Raw genomic sequence first — 14,187 nt, forward strand, 5'->3', positions numbered from 1 at the left:
TTAGAGCGATTTCAAGGCGTGGGGCTCTCTTCTGGAAGAAGATTGATTGCAAGAGACGATGAAGAGATTTAAGAGAGCAAAATGAAAGCACAGACCCCAGACAACCCAGAGTTGGGCTGCTCAGCCTCTGGTCACCCACTGTGCAAGCAGGCCAACACCTTGGACCAGAGACAAGCTGGAGAGAGGCAACCAAAGGGCCCCAGAAGGACCAAGAGCCTTGAGCCGGTACGGCACGGTCTGGGCAGGAGGTTTCCTCCAGCATCAGCCCCTGGTGTGTTGGGTTTGAGCCCTGGGCACCTTCCCATGGACCCCTCCTGCCCACCTCCAACCCCTTCTCAGACATCTCCCTCCTCCAAACACCTCCACCTCCTCCCAGGACACAGATGTCCCCCACCTCCGGCCACCAGTGAGCCCACAGCTCCCAAGGGTGCAAGAGCAGCATCTTCACAGACCAGTGGAAGCACACGCTTCATGGGTGGATGCAGCACCAAGGGTGGGACGTGGGAAGAAAGACACACAGACTGGGGACAAAAGAGCCATCAGATCATTGGAAAACAAAGAGCTTGTAATAATGAAAAAAGGACAGATTTCGTAACCAATCACTTTTTCCTTTGAAAAACACGATCACAGTAACTTTGCTTTATACAACCACCTAGAAACTATGAAACAGTATCACATTGTGCATTATTTTTTTTTTTTTTAAAACCTACTTATCAAGAAGGGTATTCCACACTTCAAAAATTATATCCATTTGGGGAGGAAAAAGGAGACAGCTAATAGCGCAGTCACAGATACATCATGAGTCCAAGCAAGCGGCAATTCTTTGTCCTCACCTTTTCCACTTAGCCAAAAAAGAAGAGTGGAGAAGGGGATAGCAAAAGAGAAAGGAGGAGGAAAGAAAGAAAGCACCCACAGAGGACTAATCACACTCCATAATTACTTTTGACATCTACAGGGCTTCATAGAAAGATCATTTAGACCAACACAGTGGGGAGGGGGAGAGGAAGGCGGCAGCAGGACCGAGGGGGAAACTTTGGCATTTCCACCCCGGGCCCCTTCCAAACACCGATCCTTCACCAGGAGGACCTACGGGATGGAGAGGTCATCACAAGTTCTACCAGGCTGCCCAATTTCTCCTCTGAAGCAAAGAGTTTGCAATTTGGTTTCTAGAGCTTCGGGGACTGTCAGGCCACAGGGCATCTTCCCAGGCAGGGTCGGTGCGTCTTGCCCACCGTGGCACGGCTGCGCCGGGGCCAGAGCTGCCTCCGACTCCCACCGGGAACAGGGCTGGGGCATCAGCATCTGGGTACACCCAAGATTACCGTCCCTTTCCTCTCCTCCCCCTGCAAAACCTGCCTTTCTCTTGCAGCCAGGATGCTGCAAGAAGGACTGAAGCCCCCGAGGGATGCCAACACACCAGCTAACCCCACAGTGGTGGCGGGTTGACAGCTCGTCCCAAGGTGCGGGATTTGGGATGGCATCATGTAAAGGAGGCAAGGTTTGATGAGGTGACAGCCACTGAGCCCAATCGTGACTGCTGCAGTTACCGTAGGGATTTTCCGCTCTTTCCCCAGGAGCCCCAGCCCCTCTTTTCCAAGGAGACAAAACAATCTGATCGCCTTCTGGAATAAAAATGTAAATTAAAAAAAAAAAAATGCTTAAGGCAGAAGATCATCTTGCCTCTGCGAGTGCAAAGCAGAACGGTGGATGAGAGGAGGGAGGACATGGGGCCGGGAGGCAGTGTGTGAGGAAAGTGGCTTTTGTGTTCCCAATGGGAGCCAAGCCATGCCCAGTCCCAGGGCACGTCCCAGGGTGACGGCCTGATGTCGGGGCCACAAACCCCCTAAAAGTCTGGGGCACAGGCCAGAGTCACAGCGAGCAGTACGCAGCAGCATCCTTGCAGGATAAGACTAAATTCCCTTGGCTGTTCAAAACGCAGGCAAAGCTCGAAGGCTTCACACAGTCTCCCCTGCTCCTTGGAAGACCCGCAGTAAAATCCCCAGGGATTGTTATCTCCTGCACCAGGAGCATGCTTTCCCTCCCCTCCTCTCACACGGCTGCAGTGGCTGAGCACCGGCGAGGAGGCAGAACAAGCAGCACAAGGAGTTACTAGGGAAGTAAAAGCAGCAGGATACAACTCTGCTCCACAAGAGACTATTTCCCCCCACAAGATTTTCATGCTGAAGGCTGCTGCCAGTCATCGCCCCGCACCCTGCGTACCACTGGCTTCAGACAAACGGCAAAGACACCGACAGAACAAGGAGGGCCGGGAGTGGGGCAGGGAAAGGCGCAGGACAAGCAAGGGCCGACTCTGGGAACCCGCCTGGATTTGAGAGGTAGGAGCTTATTTGATACACACAGGCCGCAGCCACGAGCGCTGCAAATGCATTTCTTTTAAAATGTGGTGGGACAGCATCGGTTCCCGTTGACGGAGCAGCTCCTGCTCCTGCTTGCCAAGCCCGTAAAGCCCAAACCTGCCCCGCTGCCCCTTCGGGAGCACCCACCCACAGCACACGGCATTGCCTTCCCCACACAGGGGGACCTGGTGTTCCTGGTGACGTGGTCCCAAAGCCATGCAGGGAACGCCAGCTAGCAAATAGACTCTGGATGCTGCAAATCCTAAATCCCTGCAACCTGAAAACTCCTGGAAGACCGGGAAGGATGGAAAGAAGCAGGGAATCAGCATGGAGAAGTGAGTTCAAAGGGAATCTCCAAAAGTCACTGGCCACGCTGTGGCATCTCATCCCCATAGACGGGACCATCTGCAAGGGTTTCAGCCAGTCAAAAGCAGCTTCCACACCATCCTTGGAGCTGCACACAACCACAGCCTCTGACAACCTCTGCACCGAATCGCAAGGAGAGGGAGAGCTCAACACCCGAAAGCCAGCACTGCTTTGCAGCAGCCACAGCACAGACCTGTCTCAGCTTCTGCTTTCCATCCAGCTATATCACAACAACTAAAGTGCTGGATTAAAACACCCCAGCTCCTTTTAAGTCTGCTCTCCATACTTCTGGATGGATCGTCACCCTGCTCTTCTCCCTCCAGGAATGCTTCCAAGCACCCATTCCCAAAGCCCGCTCACGAAAACAAAGCCACCCTGGGACTGTCCCCACTCTCCTCGCTCCCATTGCACAGGCTGCTCACAAGGAGCGACGGGGCTATTTTCTCTCACCATCTGCTCTGCTTCGTTAGGTCTCCCTTTATTGGCCAGATGTTCTCATAGACGCAGAGCCATCCTGGCTTTAGCGCTCGCTCTCGGGAGGAATCTGCATGCCTGATTTCTTAGAAATCTCTGGGAGGGAGGGAACAGGCAGACACAGCGCTGGGAGACTTTAAAAGCCATGCCTCCGGGAATTCGGGCTACTTTCCTCCCGAGAGAGCATCTTTGCTGCCAGAAGGGACGATGTTTTATTTTAGGAGATAATGTTTGCTAGCTGTAGCATGCCACCTCCCCTTTTCTTCTTATTTCTCCTGCCAGCAAAGACAGAGAAAAAGGGAAGGGAAAGAGTAGAGCCAGGAGCAAACAGACACATTGAATTCTTGCTTCCCATAAGGATTTGGGTAAACTACAGAATAAGAATTTAATTACTTGCAACCTGACCCTCCCCGCCAGGTTGGGAAGCAGACGGTTGGACAGTGCCGCAGCAGGCAGGCAGGCAAGACACAGGCCACCCGGCCATGCCCCGCTCTCCCCAGCCTGTCTGAAGAAGGCAGAGTGCTCCCAGGGGATTGGCATGACTTCAAGATGTCTCTCTGTATTTTCCCTTCCCTCTGAAAGGAAGATTTACCAGTAAAACTCGGTTTCTTTTTATAAAGAACCACTTGCTTAAGTAACACCACTGGTTTATTTTGGATTGCCCCCCGGTATGGCTGCCCTACTCTAAAACACCCCTAGGTAGGTCCGGCTTCACTCATCTCCCACCACTCTCGCTGGAAATACCCACGCAAGGTTTGGACACAGCAACAACTGCTGCAATGCAAATTAGGAAACTGAAATATTTGAAGGGGCTTTATATCTCCGACTCCACTTCCATATGAACAAGAACCCTCCGTTTAAGTACGAACAACAGACCTAAGGGAGTTAAATATGGGAAAACAGGCTCCTGAGCACCAAAATGACGAACAGTACAACCCCGGCTAGTCCAGCTGCCCTCCTGCCAGAGCAGACCGACACTGTAGGAGATGCGAGGAGGAGCACCACAACAGACACACCGCCTACGCTACCACCCACACCGCTGACAGAGCAGAGGCATCTCCTGGCAGGTCCAGCAGAGTTTCTTTGTAAGCTGAGAGGACATCACAGAAGTGCAGGTAGTTACAGGTTTGCAGTGTTGCCCTTATCCTGGCATGGGGCACAGGTTCATCACCACTGAATTTTAATCTATTTCCAATTAAATGAAGAGAACTAAGTTTCCTTCTTCAGTTCCTCTGGGCAAGAGGCACAGCAGGCAAACTGAGAAAATGCAACGTACCGGTCGTGTGAGAAACCATGCTATTAGCTAATTAAAAAAACATAACCACCAAACAGCAACTGAGCAGAGATTCCTGCAATTCCATTGCCCAAACTAGAGGCAAGTCACGGGACAGACATCAGTGTGAGGATCCTACTTCAAGAGTTTCATCCTTCCCTTGCAGGCCTAGCTGTACACCACAGATGCCCACGAGCCAGGCAGAGGGGAAGGCGGCAGTCCCGGCGACCTCAGCCATGCCAACCCAACCCAACGAGACCATCGAGTTCACGTCGCTCTTCTGTCATAATTGGCGCGGCAATACGGCTGCCCTTTACCCCAGTCTGCTTAATAGTATCGCACTTCCCAAACTGGGTTAGCGAGACGAAGCAAGGGGCACAAGTAACAGCTGAGCCACAGGGCACCATACCGGGATAGCGCTCGACAGAGGCTTTTTGCCAAACCAGAAGCCATGAGGAGAGCCGCTTTCAATTTCACCTTCCCCATCAGTTGGGCACAACAGAGTCCTTTCCACACTCCCCGACAGCTGTCTAACACACCATCACTCCTGAACCCCAGCCTGCTAAATTCCCCGGCACTGGGAACCATCACCTCCTTGCCTTGTCCCACTTCTGCTGTGCTGGGCTGCAGGAGAACACCGGAAAAGCTCCCTGCTCGGTATGGGATGCCCTCCTGCCATCTAAGGACTATTAAGGCTTTGAAAAATACTTTTTGATCTGGAGAATGAAGTTCTGAAGCCTTTGTTCGCCTAGCTCTTTGCACTGTTGGTAGGACCCAACTGTCCTTTCAAAAGGGCCTTAGGATCATCTGCGCTACTTTCACACAGCTGCATGGAAAGTTGGCATTGAACCGGCACAAGAGACATGCCCAGAAGCAGTAGCAGCAACTAAAAAAAAAAAAAAAAAAAAAAAAAATCAGAAAGAGAAACTTTGGTTTAAAATAAAATTGCAAAGAAAGAAAGACAGAAAAGGTAAACACAGGTGCAAGTTGTCTCACGAGAGGGGTATTTGCAGGGAATAACCCCACAACCCTGGAGATCTAGATCTACATTCCCAGCTTTGTTTTACTGTTACAACCTTCATTGCACAGGACTCAAAATCACTCTTATATGGTTGTTAAGTTTCATAAATAATGTGAAAACTATATGCAACAGATACATCATATTTCCAAAAAATTATAAGAAAAGTTACATCAAATTAAAAAGTAGCTTCATGAATGAAGATACTGCTCTAAGTGCACTTTCCCTGCAAGTGCAGCCAGTGCCTCAGCGCTGGATATGAAGAAAAAAAAAAACCAAAACCAAAAAAATCAGATTTAAAAACTTAAGTCCGGTTTCAACCAGTCAAAACCGGGCCAAGCAGAAACCAAGTGTGCTCTCAGCACTGTCCCATGAGGGAGTCCCTATGATGCTTCGTTATCCAGATAGGTTTGTATGTCCTTGTTGAGACTGTAAACAATCCTTCTTTCCTGAACTGTCCTCTTTATTGGCAAAACAAAGTAAAATATTTTATTTTTTTTTTAAAATAGAACATTAAAATTAACCCAGAAGAAAAGAAACGAAACACAGTGAGCTTGTTGGAGTCCATAGGATCTGGTCTGGAAGAGCTCAGAAAACATGTTCAGTGTTTTCTCCTGTTTCAGTTGGAACTGTACCAGAGATCGGGTTACTTGGGGAAGAGGGGAACAGAACGAGAAAACAAAGGATGTGGAATAAGAGACCATGGCCATCTCATGTGTTCGCTTCATTCGCTAGGTCCTCTATCAATACCTTAGTGTCACAAGCCTTGGACCTGGAAAAAAAACAAACACAGGAAACACTCACTAGGGAGAAGAAATTCCCATTACTACACGCAGACAGTAAAACCACAGTGCACTTGGGGGGAAGAAAAAGGGAGGGGGGGGGTGGGAGAAAAAGGGGGGGAAGGAAGGGGGGGAAGGGAAGGGGGGAAGGGGGGGGAAGGGAAGGGGGGAAGGGGGGAAGGGGGGAAGAAAAAGGGGGGGGGTGGGAGAAAAAGGGGGGGAAGGAAGGGGGGGAAGGGAAGGGGGGAAGGGGGGAAGGGGGGAAAGGGGGGGGAAGGGGGGGGAAGGGGGGGAAGGGGGGGAAGGGGGGGAAGGGGGGGAAGGGGGGGAAAGGGGGGGAAAGGGGGGGAAAGGGGGGGAAAGGGGGGGAAGGGGGGGAAGGGGGGGGAAGGGGGGGGAGGGGGGGGAAGGGGGGGAAGGGGGGGAAGGGGGGGAAGGGGGGAAGGGGGGAAGGGGGGGAAGGGGGGGAAGGGGGGGAAGGGGGGGAAGGGGGGGAAGGGGGGGGAAGGGGGGGGAAGGGGGGGGAAGGGGGGGGAAGGGGGGGGAAGGGGGGGGAAGGGGGGGGAAGGGGGGGGAAGGGGGGGGAAGGGGGGGGAAGGGGGGGGAAGGGGGGGGAAGTCTATCTTACACAGAGAGGGAATAAGCAGGCTACTGGAACTGTTTCACACTCTCCCTGGGAATAGCAGAGCCTTACACATCTGCCCCAGCTGTCCCTCAGCATCCTCCTCCCACGGCACTGGCCAGGCCACACCGCACCGGCCACCCTGGGCGCAGGGACAATGCCCTCTGCCGCGCTGCGCCGACCAACGGCCGGGGACCCTGCGGCACTGCTGGGTGCGGTGCATCGCTCCAGCCCTCCGCACAAAACTCCATAAAACCATTGCAGCAGAGGCCGCAAACCCAAAGGAGTGTTCCTGCTCCATCTGTCACTGGGCTGCACAAAGGTACAGCAGCTTCTTTTGAAATACTCTTGACGCGTCTCAGGTAGCTGCATGTCCAAGGAGTAAACGGACACAGTTGGTAGGGAATTTGACCGGGCTTTGGCCCACATCCCCTCTGCATAAAGTTTTTCAGTCTCCAGCGACCACACGAAGACCGTTAGTATTGGTCACATCCGTGTACTCTGAACCAATGTGGGTATGAGACAAGCATGGCCCAAGGGCTGTGGCTCAGGCCAGAGCACGCCCTTTGCGTGACAGCCGCTGCTTCCTTTTCCTCCCATCCACCCCACCCATGCAGTGATGCAACAGGGGGATGTGCTGCAGGGATTGCACAACACTCCAGACACACTGTGCTTCAGCATCCCCGGAGAGCCCAGGCTTGTCCCCTGGCCGAAGGGCAGGGCTCTGCAGCTGTGCTGCTGGGGCAGAAGCGATGCCTGGACACCGGAGCACCCTGTGATGCTTGAAGCACAGGCACTGCAGTGAAGATACACAGTCAACAGGTTCAGAGGCTGGGGTGCGAGGTGCGGAAATGTTTAGGGAGTAAGGAGGGGTGGAAAGAAAAATTGCACGGGTTTAGATTTGGGAAAGGATGGGATCTGAAATGGCACATGTGAAATCTTAATCAAAGGATAACTGAAGTCTTGGCAGGGTCTGAAACCTGGAAATGGCCGATTGAAGAGAACCTCTCTTCCAGGTTTGGATTTATAACCTCTGGCAGCTGCTACAGGCTATTTTTTGTGGGAGGGGAGTTTTGTAAGGGGACTCCCTTTTCCAGTGGTTTACCGGAACCCCAAGATGATGTAAAGCATGGATCAACCCTCCAGCAGAGAAATATTAATTTACTAATTGGACCCATCCCCCCTTTGAGTGACTATTTTGGCTGAGATCTTCGCATGAATGGCCACCAAGCATTAACAACAGCTATAACACATGATTTGCCTTGTTGCGCTAGAGGAGAGGCAAAACATACTGTGAAGCAAGACGAGGTCTGCGCAAGGACACGCTCTGGCTGCGCTTCCACTGTTTGTTCTTGCGGCGATTTCGTACACCATCTTCCTGGTCCATCATCTGATCCAAGAGCGTCAGGTCATCGGCGTTGAGCGGTGCCACAGAAATGTCCCTCACAGCACGGAACTCACCACAGTTGTTCAGGTGCTCATTCTCCAGACGGAAGAAGTTCCACACAAACCGCCTGGGCGGAGAAAAAGTGAAAATTACCAATTCGGTTCCACTTTCACCGGCATTGCCCATGTTTGGTGAAGCACTGGTACATGCACCTGGATACCACTGACTCTTCTCACTGATCAAAGTGCCTCTGGGAACACACTGGGAGTATGAAGAAACAGCAAACGACTAACAGCAGCACCTGCTACAACATCTTCCCAACTCTGGAGAAGAACAGATCTGTCAGGCTCATTCATTGTCCTAAGGATGACAGCCCTAGTCTGGACAGCATGAAGGCAGCAGGCGTTGCAAGCAAAAGGCAACCTCCACCATGTACATGAGTGAGGTTCAGCTTCAAGGGCTTTTACTCATCCCAAGAAGCTGTGGGGGTGGGTCTCCAACTAGTACAAGTGTATAAAGAGCCAGGACACCTTGCAGGATCCAAACCAATGATGCAGAATCCAAATTAGTGTTCGGAAAAGCAGCAGAGATTTGAGAATAATTGTAAACCTGAGAATCAAGTGAAATTTCATCTGGAAATTGCAAGAAGGTAATTTTAAGGAGAAATTTAGTAGTAACAAACCCCTCAAGATTAGGCCTAGGTTCAGAGGAAATTGCAAATGCAGCATGAAGGACCCAGCCCCACATTGCTGCAGAGGCCTCTACGGCTTTCTTCACTCAGCACCCTGTTTGGACTAAATGGTCCCGTTAGACGTAGTCTTCCATTTCAAGGACCAGTATCTTCCATGTCCAAGGAGCAAGGTATTTCCCATCATGCTGATGTTATACAAGTAATAGAAATGTAAAAGAGAAATGAATTGTTCAGTCAAGCAGCCTTACCGGAATACCTCAAGTGGGGCAAATACAGTAGAAATTATGTCCCCAGCATACGGAAAGATTTGCATGGAAGTGAGGGAGATCTGGATGGTCCACGCAAAACGCAGGATCACATCTTCTACAATGGCACAATAGTAGTATGCCTGAAGAACAAGACAGACAAACAGGACAGCTCATCGTACATGTTCTGCACAGAAGACAGACCTCTTCAGGCCTTCAGGAAAATACAGAATTTGCTGCTCAACCACTAAAAAAGTGAATAATATGGAACGATCTCTTCGAAACAAATGAACTCTACTGCTAGAAAATCCCAGCCCATAGCATTCAGAAGCATCAGTGGCCAACTGCAACATGCTCTAAACTCAGCAAGTTTCATTAAAATATTTAAAGCCTTCCCTAATGCAAGAAGCAGGCTCTATACGCACTTTCTGTGGGTAGACAATTCCTTCTCGAAGAAAGGTATTTTCACCAGCATTTTTGTCAAAGAGACCCCAGTCCATCTTCAGGTCCCAAATTAGGGTATAGCAAGAGCTGATGAAATAGAAGATAATCCACAGGTAGAAGAACACTTGGGTGTCACTGTGGTTTTTAGCTGGAAAAGAGAAGAACAGCACACTTCTGTACAACTTAAACAGCTACAAATTAGTTGATTTGATCAGTAGAAGTAACACCCCTTTTATTCAAGTTCTGGGAAAATCAGGCTAGCTAATCTGAACCAAACTGAGCGCCTTACCAGGACCAACTTTATATTGTCATTTAAATTCCACTTTCATCTCGTCCAACATTTTGCACTTAGGACTGAAATTTGCCCTAATACTATTTTCTTAACACTTGTGGCAGACGTGCCATTCTGACTCTGAACAGCAGGTGGAAGCTGAGGGCCATATTTCACAAAGGACACAGGCTTGTACAAAGGAAAAAGCAATGAGGCAGTGCTCAGTTAGGAGGGTTTTGTAAGAAAATATTTTAGTTTGTATAAACAACTGTGAATTAGTGCATTAAAAGCCTGAAAGAGGATGGGCAGTACAGGAATTTCCACCAGCCATTTCAGAGGCTGTGGTGGCAGGGGAAAATAAGCAAAAAGGCGGCAATACATTAACATGTATGTATAAATCCTGACGAAGGCTCTGTATAGAGTTTTAAATGCCCATATAGAGCTCCTCTTTGTGAAACACGGGACTGTGGACCCAAGGTCTGCTCACCTGTGGATATGTTTTTGCAACTAAGTTGTTTCCCATTCCCCCTGAAAAGGTTACTCTGCTCTCAATTCAGCTAAATTTCCCTACATCAGTTGGCTGGGTAAAAACAAACAGGTTTGATAATTCTGTTTGCTTTTAATTAGCAAATCTGGCTCATAAAGTTCATAAAAATAAAACCCGTTATAATGCTTTGCAAGGCTGAGACACTTTGCATCTCACTGCTATCAGGAGTCTTTCCTCCTTTCTGTGCAGCCACTGCAATTGCTCATTCACTGATTCTTTCTAACAAAGCCAATAACACTTCTAGTACAAAAAAGCCATAATGTTTTTGGTCCAAACCCTATGCCACAGTAAGCGACAGCACTGTTTTCCATATATGTGGCTTTAAACCAATAGAATCCCTGAAGCTGATCACAGAGGGAGCAACAGGGCAATTTGCCCTCTCCTTCCCTTTTTGTTTCTAACAATTACGATATAAATGTAATGCAGCAACCCAATAAAATTAATGGAGATGAAAATGAGAGGCATCGTGTAAGAGTACATTCCTCCCATTATGCCTTTCAGGCTTCCTGGACATGATGTGCAGGATATAGGTCAAATACACACGCTCATTCTCCTTTCAAAACACATCCCCTAAAGCAAACCTATTAAAGCCATTTATGCAGCAAAGCCTATCTGCACTGAAGCTTCAGATCAGCGGAGGCAAAGGACACAGGATCTGCTGCAGCTTTCAGGTTTGACTAGCTTCCCCGCTTTTGTGCAAGGTCGGAAGCCTTTGAGCAGTAACCCACAACCTCCCGAGGCTCAGCTTTACCCAGGGACATGTCTAGCATCGCATCAGCCGCCACCGCCGCTGCAGAGAGCCATGACGTCACGCAGGAGCAAGCACAGAAGTCCTGCAGAATACGGGCTCTGATGCCCAGGTACGTTAATGCTGTTGCTTTGAAACCACCTCTCCCTTCCATTTTTAAAGTGCAGCTGGCCACAGAACAGGACACAGGAGAGGTTTTTGGAGCTTAGCAATTAGGGCTTTACTGCAAGATTTCATTCTCCCCCATCAGCTCCTCCAAAGCCTCCACCACGTTATTTCAGGAAGAAAAGGCAGATGCTGATATTCAGTGACTCAGAGACACTAAGCCTGTTCTTTCCAACATTATTTTTAGCTGATTAGATCTCCATGTTTAGTTCCCACTACCAGCTCCTACATGATAATTCAGAGGCAGTTAACGGGTTAAGTGCTTTCAAAGCATCTAAAATGCTCCAAACTACCCTGTGAGGCTGCACACTTCCTATCCTGGCTTAGGCTTGAAGGTTAGGTCACACTGGGTTGCCTTTTTTTCATTAAGGAGAGAATTCAAATAAACTGAGTCTTACTCCACATCTTCGTGGAGCAGACATGGAGAAGGCAGGGCAGACAGTACCATCCATTGCTGTGCCTTCGGCCACATCCCTGGCATAAGCAGGTGCAGGGCTCAAGAGCAGCGAAGCAGCATTACTAGGCGCTCCTTCGGAGTTCTCTGGTCACAGAAGGGACAGTCTGGCCCCTGACTATCACCTCAAAATACATGAGGGGCTAACAAAACTGTATCCTAAGTTGGCAATTACATAGGAAGGTGATTTCAAAGGTTCATGCTGCTTAAACCTAAATTGCCTAAAGGTTGTGTGCAATTATGGAAAAGAGGAGTACCAGGAGGAAAAAGGCCCAAGCAAGAAATCTTGTGGCATTAACCTCATCAACCTCAAAAGGATGTGCTTGCTTCTAGTTATGTTATCCTGGTCTCAGCTCCCTTTCCCTGCCCCTATCTTTGCAACAGTCTTTTCAGTGGCACCTGGGGTCACACTGCTTGCCCCGTGCTCCTGCTTGCTTTCTCACCAACTGGCTCTGCAACGCATTTAGCTCCTGAAAAAATTCATTTAAAACCCAAATTACTCCCTGGCAAAATGCTCTAATCAGAACTAGCCTATTGTCTTCAGCCTTGGCCTTTGAGTCCCTCCCTTTAATCACTCATCCTCCTTTTCCTCCTGCCTGCAATTCTGTTTGATACCTTCCTTCCTTCTGTCCTCATTGGTATTCAGCTGGCGTACAGAAATATGTTACTGCTCTAGGCAAGCAATTATATCTCAATCTCCACTGGCTGGTCCTAGTGGCCCTCTTCACTGCTGCTCAGGGGGCTAGAAAATCAAGGCATTCATATTCTGCCCAGAGGCTCCATCTACCCCTGGCCTGCCAGTTGTTCAGGAGCAATACATAGCTGTGCATATGTATGATGATGTCAGGGTCTATTTAAGCAGGAACTGTTTCATCCTGTGTTTTTTCTTTGTTTAATGATGTGCTAGAAACCACCAAAAACCATTAGAGAGGGATAGTCTCGGGATGAGAGAAGCACTCTGGACACCTGGTAGATCTCAACCTCTCCAAGAGGGAAAAAAACCCAAGCCTTAAACATCCCATAGACTGCAGCAACCCCTTGGCAGCACAACCACCAGTCCACCCAGCAAGAGGTGCATGAAGAACCTTTCTACTCGATGCTCCAAAGGGTACCACCCTGTAGCAACTTCCTAAGCTGCAGTTATTCAAAACGGCACATGCAGGACAAAACACCACCAGCACAAAACCTCTGCATGTAAAGTTGCAGCTGCAGCTTTACCCTCCCTGCCGATGGGCAGATTTCAATACATGTTCCCATTACCATGTCTGCACCTTGGAGGTGTTTGGCTATATCAGAGGCTGTTCAAATTTGCAGTGCCCTGCCATCTCCACTTGCTGCAAAGCTGATGGGAAGCAGCGTACCACAGGAGCCGTCTGCAGCCTTCATGACAGAATTTCCATTAGCATCCTCAATTTACCCTATAAAAGGCAATTCCAGTAGACACTCTGCACAAATACACCTACAAATTGCTCCAGAAGGTCAACTAGATAAATAATGGAAGGCTTCCACCTTTGAACTGAAGCTGTGAATGGCCACAGTCCCAGAAAAAAGCCAAAAGGCACTTGCAGCAGCAGAATTTACTGCCTGCAAAAATTGCTGATAGACCGTATCTTGGATCCCAAAACCAGCCCTAGGGGACACAGTATCTGACTAGCATTCTGAGAGAGTACTACTCTGCAGAAATTATAGCCCATTCTAAACACAGGCAAGGGAATGGTTGCTTTCCATCAAAGCTAGACAGCAAATACTATCCTGAGCACTGTTACTATTGACTTTACTTCCAAAGAATACTATCTGTTTACCCTGCTGAATTATTCTGGGGAATGTAAACACTATATAGTATTCAACACAGCAAAAATCAATGCCATGTATTATTGAAGATCTGGATAAGAGCACAATGGCCCTCGATAAGCACTCCTGGTGTGTCAGCCACTGCAGCTGGCTGTGGTTTCTGCTGATGGTGAAAGCCGTGATAAAAGCTGTAAGAAGCATGTGGTTATCAGGAAACGGAGTCAGGTAAGCCCTGCTACATCAGACAGAACTGACCCAGCCAGAGCAGTTCTGCCTCCAGCATCAATTAAAAACCTCTTGGTCAAGGCATGCCAAATTCAGTCTCCTTTGATGACCAGCCTTCCAGTCACAGATTTAAGCAGAACCAAAACAAAAATACATATATTTACAGCGTGCTAGCCAAGCACAGACACTAGAGTTCTGAGCATACACTTTCTGCCACCCGGTTAGCCTAGGGATGATGTGTGCCCATTAACTCCATCTCAGCACACAACGGGAGGGGGGTGACAGCCAGAAGTGACTTATCTACATACAGAACTGCCATCAGAATGA

At 49.2% G+C, this 14,187-nt stretch overlaps 1 protein-coding gene across 1 annotated transcript in view; it reads right to left on the reverse strand.

Moving 5' to 3' along the window:
• Positions 1-544: 544 nt before the first annotated feature.
• XPR1 (xenotropic and polytropic retrovirus receptor 1) overlaps positions 545-14,187 on the reverse strand; it is a 119,008-nt gene continuing 105,365 nt past the window's right edge. Inside the window, exons 12-15 of the mRNA XM_052802349.1 lie at positions 9,641-9,807; positions 9,219-9,358; positions 8,185-8,406; positions 545-6,260 (exon numbers count right to left, since the gene is read on the reverse strand). Coding sequence (XP_052658309.1) covers positions 6,200-6,260; positions 8,185-8,406; positions 9,219-9,358; positions 9,641-9,807 — 590 coding nt within the window. The 3' untranslated portion in view covers positions 545-6,199. The remainder of the gene's footprint in view (positions 6,261-8,184; positions 8,407-9,218; positions 9,359-9,640; positions 9,808-14,187) is intronic.

Source organism: Harpia harpyja, chromosome 11 (genome assembly GCF_026419915.1).
Source record: "Harpia harpyja isolate bHarHar1 chromosome 11, bHarHar1 primary haplotype, whole genome shotgun sequence".
In the NCBI taxonomy this organism is placed as follows: Eukaryota; Metazoa; Chordata; class Aves; order Accipitriformes; family Accipitridae; genus Harpia; species Harpia harpyja.